The following is a 14,846-nucleotide window of genomic DNA, read 5'->3' as shown; positions in this document are numbered from 1 at the left end:
TCCTGCCACTGCCTCATTGGGGGAGGATGACGAGGAGGGTTGTTTAGGGGGAGGAGCCTCATCCAAGGCCAGAAGCTGCTGGTAGACACCTTGCTCGTATCCTTACTCTGACTCCGGGGGGGAGGAGATGATGCACGGGCGGAGATTGTTACCAACTGCCTCTCTGACACCTCCGACACCGATCGTTGCATCTGGGTTTCTAATGCCTGGGGGAACACCCACGGGTTCCAAAAGTGCCACAGAGTGAGCCCTGGGGGCATGCACCAGCTGGTAGTCTCAATGGAACCCCCTACCCAGATCTGGCTTGGTATGTCTAGCTTGAGGGACTCTCAATCTCCTCAGCCTCCGAGCCCAAGGAGGAAAGTTCCTGCCTTGGGGACCATGGCGGTGCTGTCGCTGTGTCCATCTCCCTTCCATGCCTACCATCCTGGTGCTTACTGCTAGGGGAGAGGTGCTAGCGCCTTGGTACCTTCTGCCTGGGGACCGGCAGTGAAGCATGGCACATCGACAATGGTACACTGATGATCAATGCCTAGAGCTCTGACATCGATGCTGGGACTCCGAATACAGGAATGGGACCGTCTCAACTCTGGGGATTGTTGCTGTGAGTCCAGAGATCAGCATCTCAGATGCAGGGATGGGCAGCATGGTTCTAGGGACCTATGCCATGGTCTCAGGTGACCGCCATTGCTTTGAGGATCGATGCCAATGCTCCAACGACCATTGCCATGATTCCAGGAACCGGAGGCGCGTTGGGTCTGTGCTGGCTGCCTGAAGAGCGATGCCATGCCTCGGAGGACTGACACCAAGAGTCCAGTGAATGGTGCCAGGAGCTCTGGTCGGTATGGGCGGGTCAAAAGCGCGTCTCCAGAGATCGCTGCTCTGATGTCGACAGCTGCGGTGCTGGGGAGCAATGCCACAAAAATGGAGAATGTTGCGTGGGCCCCGGTGATGGCTTCCCGCTCGAGACGACAACGTCTTGATGGGGCAGCGGCAGCACAGGCAAAGACATGATGTCTTTAGCAGCCTGGAGGACCTCTGGCGTGGATGGAACCTCCAGGTGCCGGGGATCTCTGCCACTACCCGGAGTGGCTGGTAGGTCCCTTGGAGGGCTTGATAGCCTAGCCAGTGATGCAGGTGCCTGGCTGAGCTCCAGAGAAGATACGCTGCCACGCACAGGCCTATGCTCCTCTCCGGATTTCCCCTTCCGTTTACAGGACATCGAGGAGCACCCTCTTCTGGTGTGCCTCCTCTGCTTCTTAGCAGACACTGGGGACAGGGATCAGTGCGAGATCGCACTGATGCCATGGTGCTTGGTGCAGAGTCCGATTGTGTCAGCTCAGAGGGCAGCACGAGGGCAGAGTCAATAAGAATCGCTATGTCTTATGTCCTGCTCCTTTTTAGTTCTTGGCTTGAAGCTTTTGCAGATGTGACACTCTGTCGCTAACGTGGGTTTCCCCCAAGCACTTGAAGCAGCTTTGGTGTGGGTCTCTGACTGGCATATGTTTTTTGCAGCAATCACAAGGCTTGAAGCCCGGGGACTGGGGCATGCCCCATCTCCTTGGGCTAAGTCCCTCAGGGGACTGTCTAACTTATCTACAGCACTGTTAAGCTTTCTATCAAGAGAACAATAAAAATTACTTATCTAAGAACTATTTACACAAAAGGTTGAAGGAAAAAACCATTGGGTAGAGAACACTTGCCAAGGCAAGGAGATCTTCCATCACGGTCACTGGAGGTAATAAGGAACTGAGGGAGGGGGGAGCCAGCGGCCCCCCTTATACCAGTGCAGGGTGCCAGAGTCAGTCCCCTACAGATACCACTGAGGGAAAAACTTCTGGCACCGGTGCACGTGGTGAGCATACACACCTAACATGGAATGGACATGAGCAAGCTCTTGAAGAAGAATAAATATGATCAGATATTGCATCTGACGAGGTGGGTATTCACCCATGAAAGCTTATGCTCCAATACATCTGTTAGTCTTTAAGGTGCCACAGGACTCTTTGTTGCTTTTTATGATCAGATAGGCAAAGACTTTACTCCAATAAGACTTCATGAGACTGTTGTACAGGTCTCATTTTGAAATGCCATTCCAGACATTCTGGCTAACAATAAAGTCTTCCTCTTCCTTGGGCATTGTATTTAACAGGGCCAAATATAAGATAAACCAAGCATCTCAGGTCAAATTCTTCCCTCACTGTCATTATACTGAAGTCAATGAAGAAAAATAAAGAAACAGGTCAAAGCCCAGATAACTCCCTCTTCTCATTAAATATATGCCTCATCAACTTTTTTTTCATGAACCAGGTTGGAAAAAGGTGCTGCCTGTGTTGGAGGGTTTCCATCTAAACCCTGAGAGGCCAATTGAGTCGTATACAGAAGTACTCTGCTTTTTGTTATTAAAAATAAAAGTAAAGGAAAGAAAAGAAATACAAAATATAAATCAGTGAGTGAAATGGTTGGTTTAGGAACCTTCTGCAGAACTTAAAGTTGATTCTAATTTTCAAAGTAATATTGCAATAATAGGGTTGCCCCTTTTCAGCATGAGCAGCTAGTCAAATTTCAGGGCTCTGGGGATGTTCCAGTTGGCAGTAGAAATTGGTTGAACCTGGTATTTTCTTTGATGCAATCTTGTTTATTTACAAGGAATGTACAAAGTCCTGTTTCTACAAAGCCCATATATATTCTGTTCCTGGGATAAATTTAACTTTACCTAACACAAAGAATATACTCTTACTTCTCAGGCTCTAAACATCACATTTGACTGAACTGTGCTTATTAAGCCTAGATGAAGATACCTATATTCCAGTACATTTTGGGAAAAGACACCTGACAATCCCGCTCTAAGCCTGGAATGTAAAGGACTTGGCCTACTTCATGTACTTATGTGGCAACCACAACTTTAGGATTCCAAAGTCTTAACACTATTTTTGTAATGACATTTGAAAGTTTCTAGTTCTCACAGTTGCAAAGCAAACCTTCTAAACATGAACTGAGTGTAGCCAAAGCAGTGTTGTCTTTGTGAGTCTGCACGCAGCCTGTACATCACCATAGAGATATGAACTCCTTAGCCTCTCATGAAAAAAGGAAAACAACTCATTTTAGACCAAAATTTATTCCCATCCCATAGAAACTTGGTGTTATTTCACTGTTTGGTTACTGTCAGTTATATTAATCACAACTACTGAATCATAACAGTGAGACTAAAGAGCAGTTTGTATGCATTAAGAATTAGATTTAGGGCAGGTCTACACTATGGGGTTAAGTCGACATAGCTTAGGTGGACTTATTGCGGTGTCTAAACTCTTCCATCAACTTACCTTACGCTTCTCATTCCAGTGGACTATCTAGTTGACGGGAGAGTGATCTGCAGTTGATTTAGTGAGTCTTCACTAGACCTGCTAAATGGACTCCCAGTGGATCGATGGCTGCAGCATTGATCCCCAGTAACTGTAGACATTCCTTTAGTATGGCCATGCCCCAATACCATCTGTGCAGTTCAGATTAAGGATACCTAAATTGTGGCTCTGGATCCCCTTTGGTGCAGCCACTGGAAGTAGCTCTCCTCAACAAGTAAGTGATACCAAGAGAGGCAGGCAGTATGTGGAGCCACAACTCCCACATACACTCCACCCTCACCCCAACCCTGACCAAAATGCCAGCCCGGTGCTAAAGAAGAAGTAAACTACAATTTTTTTTAGGGATTGTTTGCTTACTTCCTGCAACCCCAGGAAAGGGAAGGGGAGGAACTGTGATTCCAGTATGCAGCATATCCTAACATTTTTGTGCCTATGTCTTCCACATTTCCTGAGAAATACTCCCAAACAGGCATTCCAATTCCACAAAAAAACAAAAGGTTACTGAACAATATATATTTTTTTTAATTAACGGGCAGTAAAGTCATAGACCATGGTAATCTACTAATATAGAGGATAATTGGATTATTACAAGCATTCAAGAGATAGACCCAGGTCTCAACCTTCATAATCTCCCCAAAGTTTAGAGGTTAGAGAGCCACAGGTTAGTCAGCAAGTTGAGAGCTGGATCTGAATTTCTGGAGTGTTTAATTCTGGAGTTTTGGTATAAGCTAATTTCTATTTCTTTCTTTTAAAATATATTTGTACGAATGAATATCAATGATATGCTACCTGACATCAATTCCAGTAAATATAGAAATGTTTAGAATAATTCAGATCTACAAATCTAACTGGTAAAATCATATAAATGGGTTCCATTACAAGCTTGAATGAAAGTATTACTCATGGGTATAATTGTTCTCACTATGATGTTTCAATGGAAATCAAAATGGTATTTTCCATTGTGTTTATCTTCTGACAGAACGTGCTATTGGGTAACCTCATATAATATGTGGCAAATGTAAAAGCTACTTATTGAATAAGAGATAAAAGTGTATTTTTAATGCTGGTTGTTACAGGATACATTTACTTTTCTGGAAGATCAATACCAAGTATAAAACAAACTTATAAAGAAGTAATAGGGTTTATATTTGGTGACACGTACTACAGGTGAAATGCATAACTCCTACTAACAACAATGGATGTGCCCATCCTTTTATACCACACTGGAAATTACCACTAAAAGATTATTGGTAATTAGTGGCTAAACTGGAAAAATATAGAATGATAAAAGTCCTAATGAATAGCGCACTATACTGTCAATGTTTTTCACGCTAATTGTGAGAAGTGAATTCGGTAATCAAAGAGGTTACATCTAAAATATGGCAATCTACCTGATCTTGTGCTGAAAGTCAGATAGAAAATATTGATATGCATTTATTAAGATGAAACTTTATCTCATTTTTAAGTTCTTCAAATATAGACAAGGCCTTCTTTTATTTCATATAAAGTTTTTTATAAATACTATTCTTTTGTAGTAGAATGCAAAAGTCACAAACAAATAATAAATCAGTTTTCTTTGAAGAGGTTGGTAGAGTGAGAAGCAAATAGACAAGCAAATGCTCAGCTACCAAGTTTAAGAAGCTATCTGCTTAATTAGATTTCTGTAATTAAGTAGACACTTTGGTTAACCTGTTGTACTCCAGCCTTCAGCATAACTTCAAACCTCATACATGAGGGTCATACATTTAAGTCAGGATATGAACACTAGTGTGACAATTTTGATACTACTGTGCACATAATATTATTAATATATTATTGTACTACCGCAATGCCAATGAGTCCAAGTCATGGATGAGGACCCCATTGTGATAGAAGCTGTACAAACATGTACCTTAAGCCAGACAAATGTCTCTGTAACATACAGTAATTAATGTTTTACAGCGAGAAGTTGTTAAAGTGTATTTCTAGCTCAGGGGTGGGCAAACTTTTTGGCCAGAGGGCCACATCAAGGTATGGAAATTGTATGATGGGCCATGAATGCTCATGAAATTGGGGGTTGGGATGAGGGCTCTGGCAGGGGTCTTGGGGTGTGGCCAGATATGAGGAGTTCAGGCTACGGTAGGCGGCTCCAGGCTGGGGTTGGGGGCTCTGGGGTGGGGCTGAGGGGCTAGGGGTGCAGGAAGTTGCTCTGGGCTGAGACCGAGGGATTCGGAGGGCGGGAGGGGGAATCGGGTTGGGGCATGGGAGGGATCAGGGGTGCACGCTCTCTGGTGCGCTTACCTTAAGCAGCTCCCAGAAGCAGTGGCATGTCCCCCTTCCGGCTCCTACGCGGAGACACAGCCATGCGGCTCTGTACACTGTCCCATCTGCAGGTGCCACCCCTGTGGTTGGCTGTGGTTCCCGGACAGTGGGAGCTGCGGGGCTGGCACTTGGGGAGGGGGCAGCGTGTGTAACCCCCTGGCTGCCCCTATGCTTAGGAGCTGGCAGGGGGACATGCTGCTGTTTCTGGGAGCCATGCAGAGTGAGGCAAGCCCCTGACCTCTTTCCCCAGCAGGAGTTCGAGGGCCAGATTAAACATCTGGAGGGCTGGATGCGGCCCCTGGGCTGTAGTTTGCCCACTCTGCTCTAGCTTCTCAGACAAATGCTCCAGCAGCGAATCAAATTAGTATCTCCCCTCAAATGTATCATCTGAATAGCTCATGAGCCTTTACATTACACTTATAGTATAATATAATATATAAATTACAGCATTTTCAAACTTAGAAGGAGTTAAGCAAGATAAAGTAATCAATACAAGACTAATTAAACCATTTGTTTGGAAGCCTCAATGTATTAGCCAAATCCTGCAGTCCTTTGACTCTGGTGTTATTGGAATTTTCACGAGAGCAAGGACGGTAGGACTTGTCCCTATATTATTAAATCATCACTGATGTCTCTATTTCTACTTGTTTCTTTAACCTCTGTGCCTTCCATATGGTTTTCTTCTACGTGTTCATTGTTCTCATACTGTTTTTCTTCATTTCCAAATTAGTAAAATCTCAGAAGCCCCCCACCTCCCCGCCAGTCCTTTAAACCTGCAATTCAATTACATCTTGTTGATCACTGAGCATTTTAGGATGTGCATATCACTGTTACAGCTCACATTCTCATTCCTTTCATCTTCCCACTATGGTCCCCATAGACTCTGCTGGTGCGCACTAACAGTTCCCTAGTTCTCTTTAACATAGTACCGTTTCAAACAGTAGTGCATAAAAGCATACTAGGGAACTTTTAGTGTGCACCAGCAGGGTCTACTGGGACCAATTAATGAGTAACACATTAGTGCACTTTAGAAACCACCCTCCACTCCATACTGCGCATTGCCACACTGTTTAGACAAGCCCTTAGTTACGCAGCGGGGTGAGACTGATTTTGTTCTGTGCTGTCCCCCAACTTCCAACTTGTCCCTTAATAAAGTTTTGTTCTTAAAATGCACACTAGTTAAAACTGCAAGTGATTTAAAACCAGAAGGAGTGATGAAAATATCGTACCTTTCCACATTAAACATTTAACAGGTAAGGTGTTTTTGACAAAAAGTTGGAGTCATTCAAGACAGAACAAAGCACTAAAAGGTAATGAAATTATCTCGATCAAATAGGTGCTTTAAATCGCCTCCCCAAAAGTATTTTGTTCCAGTTTTATCATGCAATAAAATTCCAGCTAAAAATGCATCTCGTCTCCTCCTCCTGACTTCTCACTGTATTGTATTTCTGACTGGAAAATGTCATGTAAAATCTAACAGAAATCCACATATCCAGGAAAAGGAAACTCAATTAAACAAAGGGCAGAAAGTACTTAGTTTGAAAAAAGAAAGAAATATGAAAACAATGAACAATTATTACTATCTTTCTGATAAGTTGTAACTCACTATACCCAACTGCCTAAGAGCTTGTCTAAACTAGGAAATTTGCACCAGTCTACCTAAATCAATTTATAATTGATCTAGTTATACCAGTTCACATTCCTAATGTAGATATGTTTAAATCAGTTTAGTTTAATCAGAATTTAGTCATTAGTTACATTGATGCAAGTTTTCAATACTAACGACGGCATTAGTACCATGAGGAATCCCATTGATGTCTATGGAACTCCTTAGACTAGTATGAGCTACTCTAGCAGAAAGAATCTGCAAGATTGGAATTCGTTTCTGAATAATGATTACATTTAATTTTCTAGCATCTTGCCAACTATTCCTTTGTGGATGGAAGTATCTTGTATAAATCATATGAAAAAGATTCAGCTCTTATACAGATTAACAATCCCTCAAGCAGTAAGATACTGTACAAGCTCTCAGAATGACCTTGAAAATGATGAATGCAACCTTTGTGAATTATGAGAGTTCTTTGAACACCTCCCCCATAGCAGCTTTCATTTCTTAATATCATACAAAGGCTTTTACTTCCATAGAAACATACTTCAAAGTGTAAAATTAGTATCCCAAGCATACAGTTATTTACACTACCTGGTAATATGCCTTTGTTTGCCATTACCGTTTTTCAGCAGTATTATACAATCATGTACATATATTATTTAGTACAATGCCTTCACATGTGAAAAGAGAAAAAGCTTGGCTCTTAAATTTTCAGTTGACAGTTAATATTACATTCTAATATAAAATTTTGTTTCTCACAGAGGTAATTATTACTGCACCTTTACCATTCAATATTTAAGGAATTAAAAATTGTGAATGATTATGCTCCACCATGCCTATGCTGACAACAAATGCTCCAAGGAAAAATACCTTTATCATTCAGAAAATACCTGCTAACTTGGCACCGGCAAATGAATAGCAATATGCTATTTTTATATTTTTTAAAATGTATGTTTAACACAAACTCTTCTCAAGTAAGATTAAGTTGATATTTTAAGGCGCAATTAATTCTACAGTCTAGTTTGTTCTGCAAAAGCATACATAAAACAAAACCTATGTTTATTGTACATTATTTTCAGTCTCACAAACAAAGATATCTTTGAAAATTGGCTTGTTTTCTAGAACTTTAACTTCTGCATAAAATTATTGCAAAATGTGCTCAGAAATACCGATTAAGCAATATTTTAAGCAATGATCATAGTCAAGCAAACAACTTAAGAAATTGTAGGTTTTTTAAAGACGTGACAGGACAATTTTCACTGGTTTATAATATATAAAAAGATATTGCACAATGCCATATAGTAATTTCATTGGACTTAATGGAATTATATACATTTATTTTACTTTGCAGTATTTACAAGTTATTTTATATAATCATTATATATCTCTTGTAAGAAGAATTAATCAAATTTCTAATGAGGGTTACTACATCAAAGATGGCATTGTAAAGGGGCACTCAAAACTAATGCTTAGTTTAATACCCATTGCTTAGAAGATCTCATGCAATTATTGTGACAAACTGTATACAAAGGTTTTAGTAAAGTTTTGACATAAATGTTTATCCAGGCTGCACTAGATTTAAAGAGTCTACTCTTCCATTCCTAAATAAGTGTCAGATTTATACATAGAGAGCCTGACCCTATGCTTCCGCAGTCAATGGAAGTTTTGCCATCGACTTCAATAGGCAGAGGATCAGGCATGTCACTCCTATAGACAGCAGTGGGAAAGCAGACTTCTGTAAAATTGAAGCTATGTGAAAAACTAAATAAATTAGTACTTTAGAATGTTTTACAGTTGATGAAACATCAACAATTATTACAGTGATATTAACAACATTCACACTCCATAAACTATGATTCAAGTGGTAGAAGTCAGTGGCATTAAATATCAAATTTTATTGTAAACCTAAAAAATTGCTAATACAGGCTCCCCTTGTGATGTTTACTCTGATTGTCTTTGTTAGATTGAACATAGTGGCCATACTCCAAACATTTTAAATAAGCTGCAAACCTGGTCCAGATTTACATTTAATAGAAATGCAAACATCCATATTACTGGCCAAATCCTGGTCACCTTAGTCATGATAAGTATTCCCATGGGTTTAAAATGGTGATTATGGCAAGAAGGATTTGGCCCTTAGAACACACACTTTTCACCAGATTCAAGTTTTTCCACATACAAAGCATTATACTCATGAAAAACAACAGCATCTATAAATGTGGTAAAATCATGAATGAGAATCAATATATCAGGACAGCTTACATTTATGTGGTAATAAATACAACGTAATTGTCATGGAACTAATGCATACCTGCTATATCTTGTCATTTTTGTCATTTAGAATATAGGGAATTAGGATATGACATACACCATTTTCCTGTCCAGCTGGATACAAGGTGAAATTTTTTTGCTAGATAGTGATAAATGGAAGCGCTTGGGAAATGAAAAGCAACCAAAAGCAACAATGTTGCCTTTATTGCGGATGTATTATTTCCAAATAATATGTAGATTGTTTTCATACCACCTTTGTAAACAATAACCTAGATTTTAATTTGTTAATGATCCCACAATCAAAAATACATTCCCTCCAGGTCCTTGCCCTTTAAGACTTACTCTGTAACTTCTTAATTATCTCATGATACAATTTTAAATTTACTTGGAAAACCTGCAATTTAGCTTACTTTTCCCATTGCAGTGTAGTTATATTTTAACTAGTACTAATGAAAGTGTTACCATGTACACCCAGTAAAACTCACACATCAGTTTATTTGCATACCAACTAATGAAGTACATGTGAAGCCAGTATCAGCTATAAAATTAACCTCAAACAATATATACCATTTATACAGTAGTTTTCAATCTGTGGTCCGCGGACCTCTGTGGGTCCACACACTATGTTTAAGGGGTCTGCAAAAGGTTGTCGTTACCATAGAACAATGATATGATGTCTAAAATTTCCAAAGACATCCGCATCTTCATTTGAAATTTTATAGGGGTTCGCAAATTAAAAGAAATGAAAACCACTGATTTATACAGTATAAGATGGTATATGTACTGTATAAAGCTAAGCCATGTGTAAAGTAATGCATTATATATTATTGAATATATGTTATCTGGACTTCACAGATAATCCAATATGTTTAATTAAAAATTAATTTTCATCAGATAGAAAACATTCTTACACATGAATAGAGATAGCTATCACAAAAAAGTGATAATACAACACCCATTTCAATTTAGGCAAATTTGAAAACTCAGGATTTTGTACTCTGAAATAACAATAAACCGAGAATCAATAAATGTTATCAGGGACTATGACAAAATATTAAAGTAAGTGATTTGTCTCTGAAGACTTTAAATAACTCTAGAAGTTCTCATATTAAGTTAAGTAACTATCCTCCAACATTAAGTTCTCATGGGTCTCTTATGGCCATTTAGAATTATTCTTATTATAAATATTATTTCTTAGGTCTACACAATCAACAAGGCATAACGCCTACTTTGGTTGCATGGCAATTAGGAATATTAATCTGCAAAACGCACAGCTGTGCACCAACATTTTGCAGAGGTTTGGCCAAGTGCATAATTAAGCAGAGGTTCAAATAAGGAAAGTTGGATTTTCCCCTTCAAACCACATAGGAAAACTACTCAACATTTAACAGAGAGCAAATATTTTGCACAATATTCAGAAACAAAGAGGCAGCCTCCATCAGCATGTAGTATACCAAAATGGTTTGGTTTCATAGTATAGTGCAGGAGAACTACCTCAACACAGTCTACTCGTACTGATGCTCCTGATGCTGCCATTTCTGGTGCCCGAAAAGCTGCTGCCTCCACTTCCTCTGCTGTTCGTGCCACTGTACACTCTCAGGCGATGGGGCAAAGGGCACACTCTGGATCTTCAAATGCTAAGATGAGAAAAATCAATTTCAATGCCCAAAAGATGGAACTGCTGGTGTAGAAGGTGACTAAACACAACTATTTGGCCTATTGAAGTGGAATCTTGAGAGTTCTAATCTAATTCAATATAAAGGGGTTTGAAACAAGATGTTCTACTTTTCCTAGGGTATCACAAAGACATACGATTCTACAAATAGTAAATGGAAAGTGTTTTTCTCTTGTATCAGGTGGAATGAAAATGCATGCATATCTGACTGTCAAGGGAAAAAGTGTTTGTGTGTAGTATATAAAAAAAGAATTTCAAAAAAGGTCATCCTCTTGATAATATTTCCTCTTACATATGCTGCTAAAATTACTGTTAGCTTTGTTTATTGTAGAGTTGAACCGGAGCTCCAAAACAAGGATCTCAGTTTGGGTTCAGGTTTTGAACCCTACTGAATTTAGGGACTGGTCAGATTTCAGATTCTGCTTTGGTCCACTATACGGAGACCCAAACTGCACAATTTTGACCTGTATTGCATCTGAATTTCTTCCCCTATATAGCTTCCAAAGTTTTTAGGGGAGGAGAATTGGATACAGGATTTCAGTTCATGTCCATCTCTGTTTAATTGGTTATATGAGTACAGAACAAATCCCCATTATATAACAAAGTTCTCTACCCTATCTCATTTCTCTCTCAATATTCTTTATTGTGTTTTTCAAAATTTCCCATTTTCCCCCTCTTTTTACTTTACACCTTCCTTTTTGGATTTCTGCACCTTCTTCCTGCACAATGTGTCTTGCACGGCCAAAAAAAAAAGAAAAAAATCAAGGCTGGAAAATATATTGCTATCCTCTTTTCTCAGTCCAAATGACATGAAAATCAGCCTTATGTGGTGCACAAATCTTCTCAGAATGTGCGCCATAGGGTTTGAGCCTATACAGGAATACTTCTTGTATATCCCTAGAAGGAAGCCATTTGCTCACTATCCTCAGTGAATAAGTAAGCTATGTAATGTAGCACTGGCTGCTTTCTGTAGGATACCATGTTGAACAGGACCCATTGAGACAGTAAGTAGCACTTATCTGCTGCTCCCTAGGTAGCAGCAAAAAGGGCATGATGGAGTGGCATCTCTGAGTGCACATCAAAGCCCAAATAAATATATTCTGTATGTTGTATTTCCAAACATAGTAAAAGAGCCAATATTTCCAGACAAGGATTAACTGCCTTTGCACAGGTTTCAGAGTGGTAGCCGTGTTAGTCTGTATCAGCAAAAACAACTAGGAGTACTTGTGGCACCTAAGGGCATGGCTACACTTGCAGATGTAGAGTGCTGTGAGTTAAACCCGCCTTCGTAGAGCGCAGTAGGGAAAGCGCTGCAGTCTGTCCACACTGACAGCTTCAAGCGCACTGGCATGGCCACATTTGCGGCACTTGCAGTGGCATTGGGAGCGGTGCATTATGGGAAGCTATTCCAGCATGCAAATGACTGCAACGTGCTTTTCAAATGGGGGTGGGGTGAGGTGGAGTGTGACAGGGAGTGTGTTGTTTGTATATGGGGGGAGAGAGAGTGGGTTTTTGGGGTGCTGAGAGTGTGTCAGCATATTGTCCTGTAAGTTCAGACCCCCTTCTCCTCCCCCGCCTCTCTCTCTCACTCACTCAAAGCTGATAAGCAGCCGGCTTCTCCGAAACGGAGCTTTGAAAGGGCATTTCCGCATTCCTGCAGCCGATTTCACAACAATGACAAGAGTGGCCACTTGACATAAGGGGATTATGGGATGTTTCCGGAGGCTGATCACAGTGCAGTAACGCAACACCTCATTCACACTGGCGCCGCAGCGCTCCAGCAGGGGCGCAGAAAACGTTATTCCACTCGCTGAGGTGGAGTACCAGCAGCGCTGTAGCTGCGGAGTCAGAGCGCTCTACGTGCCTTGCCAGTGTGGATGGGGAGTGAGGTAGGGCGCCCGGGGCTGCTTTATTGTGCTGTAAGTCGCAAGTGTAGCCAAGGCCTTAGAGACTAATGAATTTATTTGGGCATAAGTTTTCGTGGGCTTATGATGAAGTGGATGAAGCCCATGAAAGCTTATGCCCAAATAAATTTGTTAGTCTCTAAGGTGTCACAAGTACTCCTCGTTGTTTTTGCCTTTGCACAGTTCACTTCTATTGGCAGCTGAATAAATCCTAGCTCCCAAATTCCTCCTGATTGAGCCAGGCTGCCTCATCTAAAGCTACTGCCACCATGGATCAGATTTGGGAAGGTTTTTTCCTAACTAGTAGCTCCAATAACTCCATCAGATTCAGGGGATCACTAATTCCTTCGTTTCATAGGTGGTATTGGAATATAGTAGTCAGTGGCTCCAGAGAGTGCCTGTATCACTATTATATGTAAGATCCATCCCATGGCCATGCATCAAACCTGGGATCACTTGCAGCTGAACTCTTGGCAGCCTTGCTCAACCACTCCTGTTGCATAGTTATTGAATACATGTATTCCCGGTTTTACATTATCTCTGATATAGTTGAGAGGTTATCTTCTTAGTACCTGGTAACACTATTTTCCTGAATGCTTAAATCAAGTAACCTCTTTTATACACCAACTAAAACCAAAACCTTGAAAAAACTATTTCATTTCCAAACACTTATGTGCATCTGCTACCAAGTTATTACCAGCAACAGAGAGTCCTGTGGCACCTTTAAGACTAACAGATGTATTGGAGCATAAGCTTTCGTGGGTGAATACCCACTTCATCAGACGCATGTTCCTTATTCTGGAATCCCAGATCCTGGGCTGGGGATTGGTGCAGAATACACCACAGGCTGGGGGAGGGTGCATCTCCCCTTGCTTCCAGAGCCCTTTCACTGTAAGAGACTTTTGTATATCTAGCTATTTTGCAGGTACAGGCAGTAAGGAATAAGCATGAGTCCTTGACATTTTTTCAAGTATAAGAGTGGAAAATGCTTTGAATGTTGCTCTTTAAAAGACTTTAATTTATTGAAAGATTCAGCAGTCAAAGGTAAATGTATTAGCATAACCATGTAATCACAGAATAATCAAAATGTAAGGCTGGAAGGGTCCTTGAAAGATCATCCAGTACTACCCCCTATGCTGAGGCAGGACCAAGGATACCTAGACCATCCCTAATGGGTGTTTATCTAACCTTTTCATAAAAGTGATTGAGATAGCACTTGTAAGCCTACTTCTTTGCTTAACTATCCTTTATAGTTGGAAAGTTTTTCCTAATACCTAACCTACATCTCCCTTGCTGCAGATTAAGCCCATTACTACTTCTTGTCATTTGAAAACTTATCAGGTCTCCCCTCACTCTTCTTTTCACAAGACAAAATGTGACCAGTTTATTTTTTTAACCTTTCTTCAGAGGTCTAGTTTTCTAAACCTTTTATCATTTGCATTGCTCTCCTCTGGACTCTCTCCAGTTTGTCCACATCTTTTTAAAAGGTGGTGCCCACAAATGGACACATTAAAGTCTCACCAGTGACGGATAGAGCGGAACAATTACTTCACCTGTATTACATACAACACTCCTATTAATAAAGCCCAGAATTATATTAGCCTTTTTCACAACTGCATCATGCTGTTGACTCATACTCAATTTGTGAACCACTATAATCCCCAGATCCTTTTTCAGCAGTACTACTGCCTAGTCAGTTATTCCCCATTTTGTATTCATGTTGT

The 14,846-nt window shown here is 40.5% G+C and overlaps 1 protein-coding gene across 18 annotated transcripts in view; it reads right to left on the bottom strand.

Annotated features, from left to right (window-relative positions):
• LRRC7 (leucine rich repeat containing 7) overlaps window positions 1–14,846 on the bottom strand; it is a 349,370-nt gene that overhangs the window by 131,316 nt on the left and 203,208 nt on the right. For 3 of the 18 annotated variants that reach the window (XR_010589658.1, XM_042851330.2, XM_065554032.1), the window contains one exon: window positions 11,038–11,180. The exons of 14 other annotated variants lie outside the window; for them this stretch is intronic. Coding sequence is in view for 2 of the 4 variants with exons in the window: in XM_042851330.2 (XP_042707264.1) it covers window positions 11,174–11,180 (7 nt within the window). In the remaining 2 variants the exon portion in view is untranslated. Of the gene's footprint in view, window positions 1–11,037; window positions 11,181–14,846 lie in introns of those variants that run through there. One more of the 18 variants, XM_065554031.1, reaches the window with a different exon arrangement.

Source organism: Chrysemys picta, chromosome 8 (genome assembly GCF_011386835.1).
Source record: "Chrysemys picta bellii isolate R12L10 chromosome 8, ASM1138683v2, whole genome shotgun sequence".
Lineage (NCBI taxonomy): Eukaryota > Metazoa > Chordata > Testudines > Emydidae > Chrysemys > Chrysemys picta.
The sequence above is the reverse complement of the archived record's forward strand: the minus strand, read 5'-3'. Positions and strand labels throughout refer to the sequence as shown.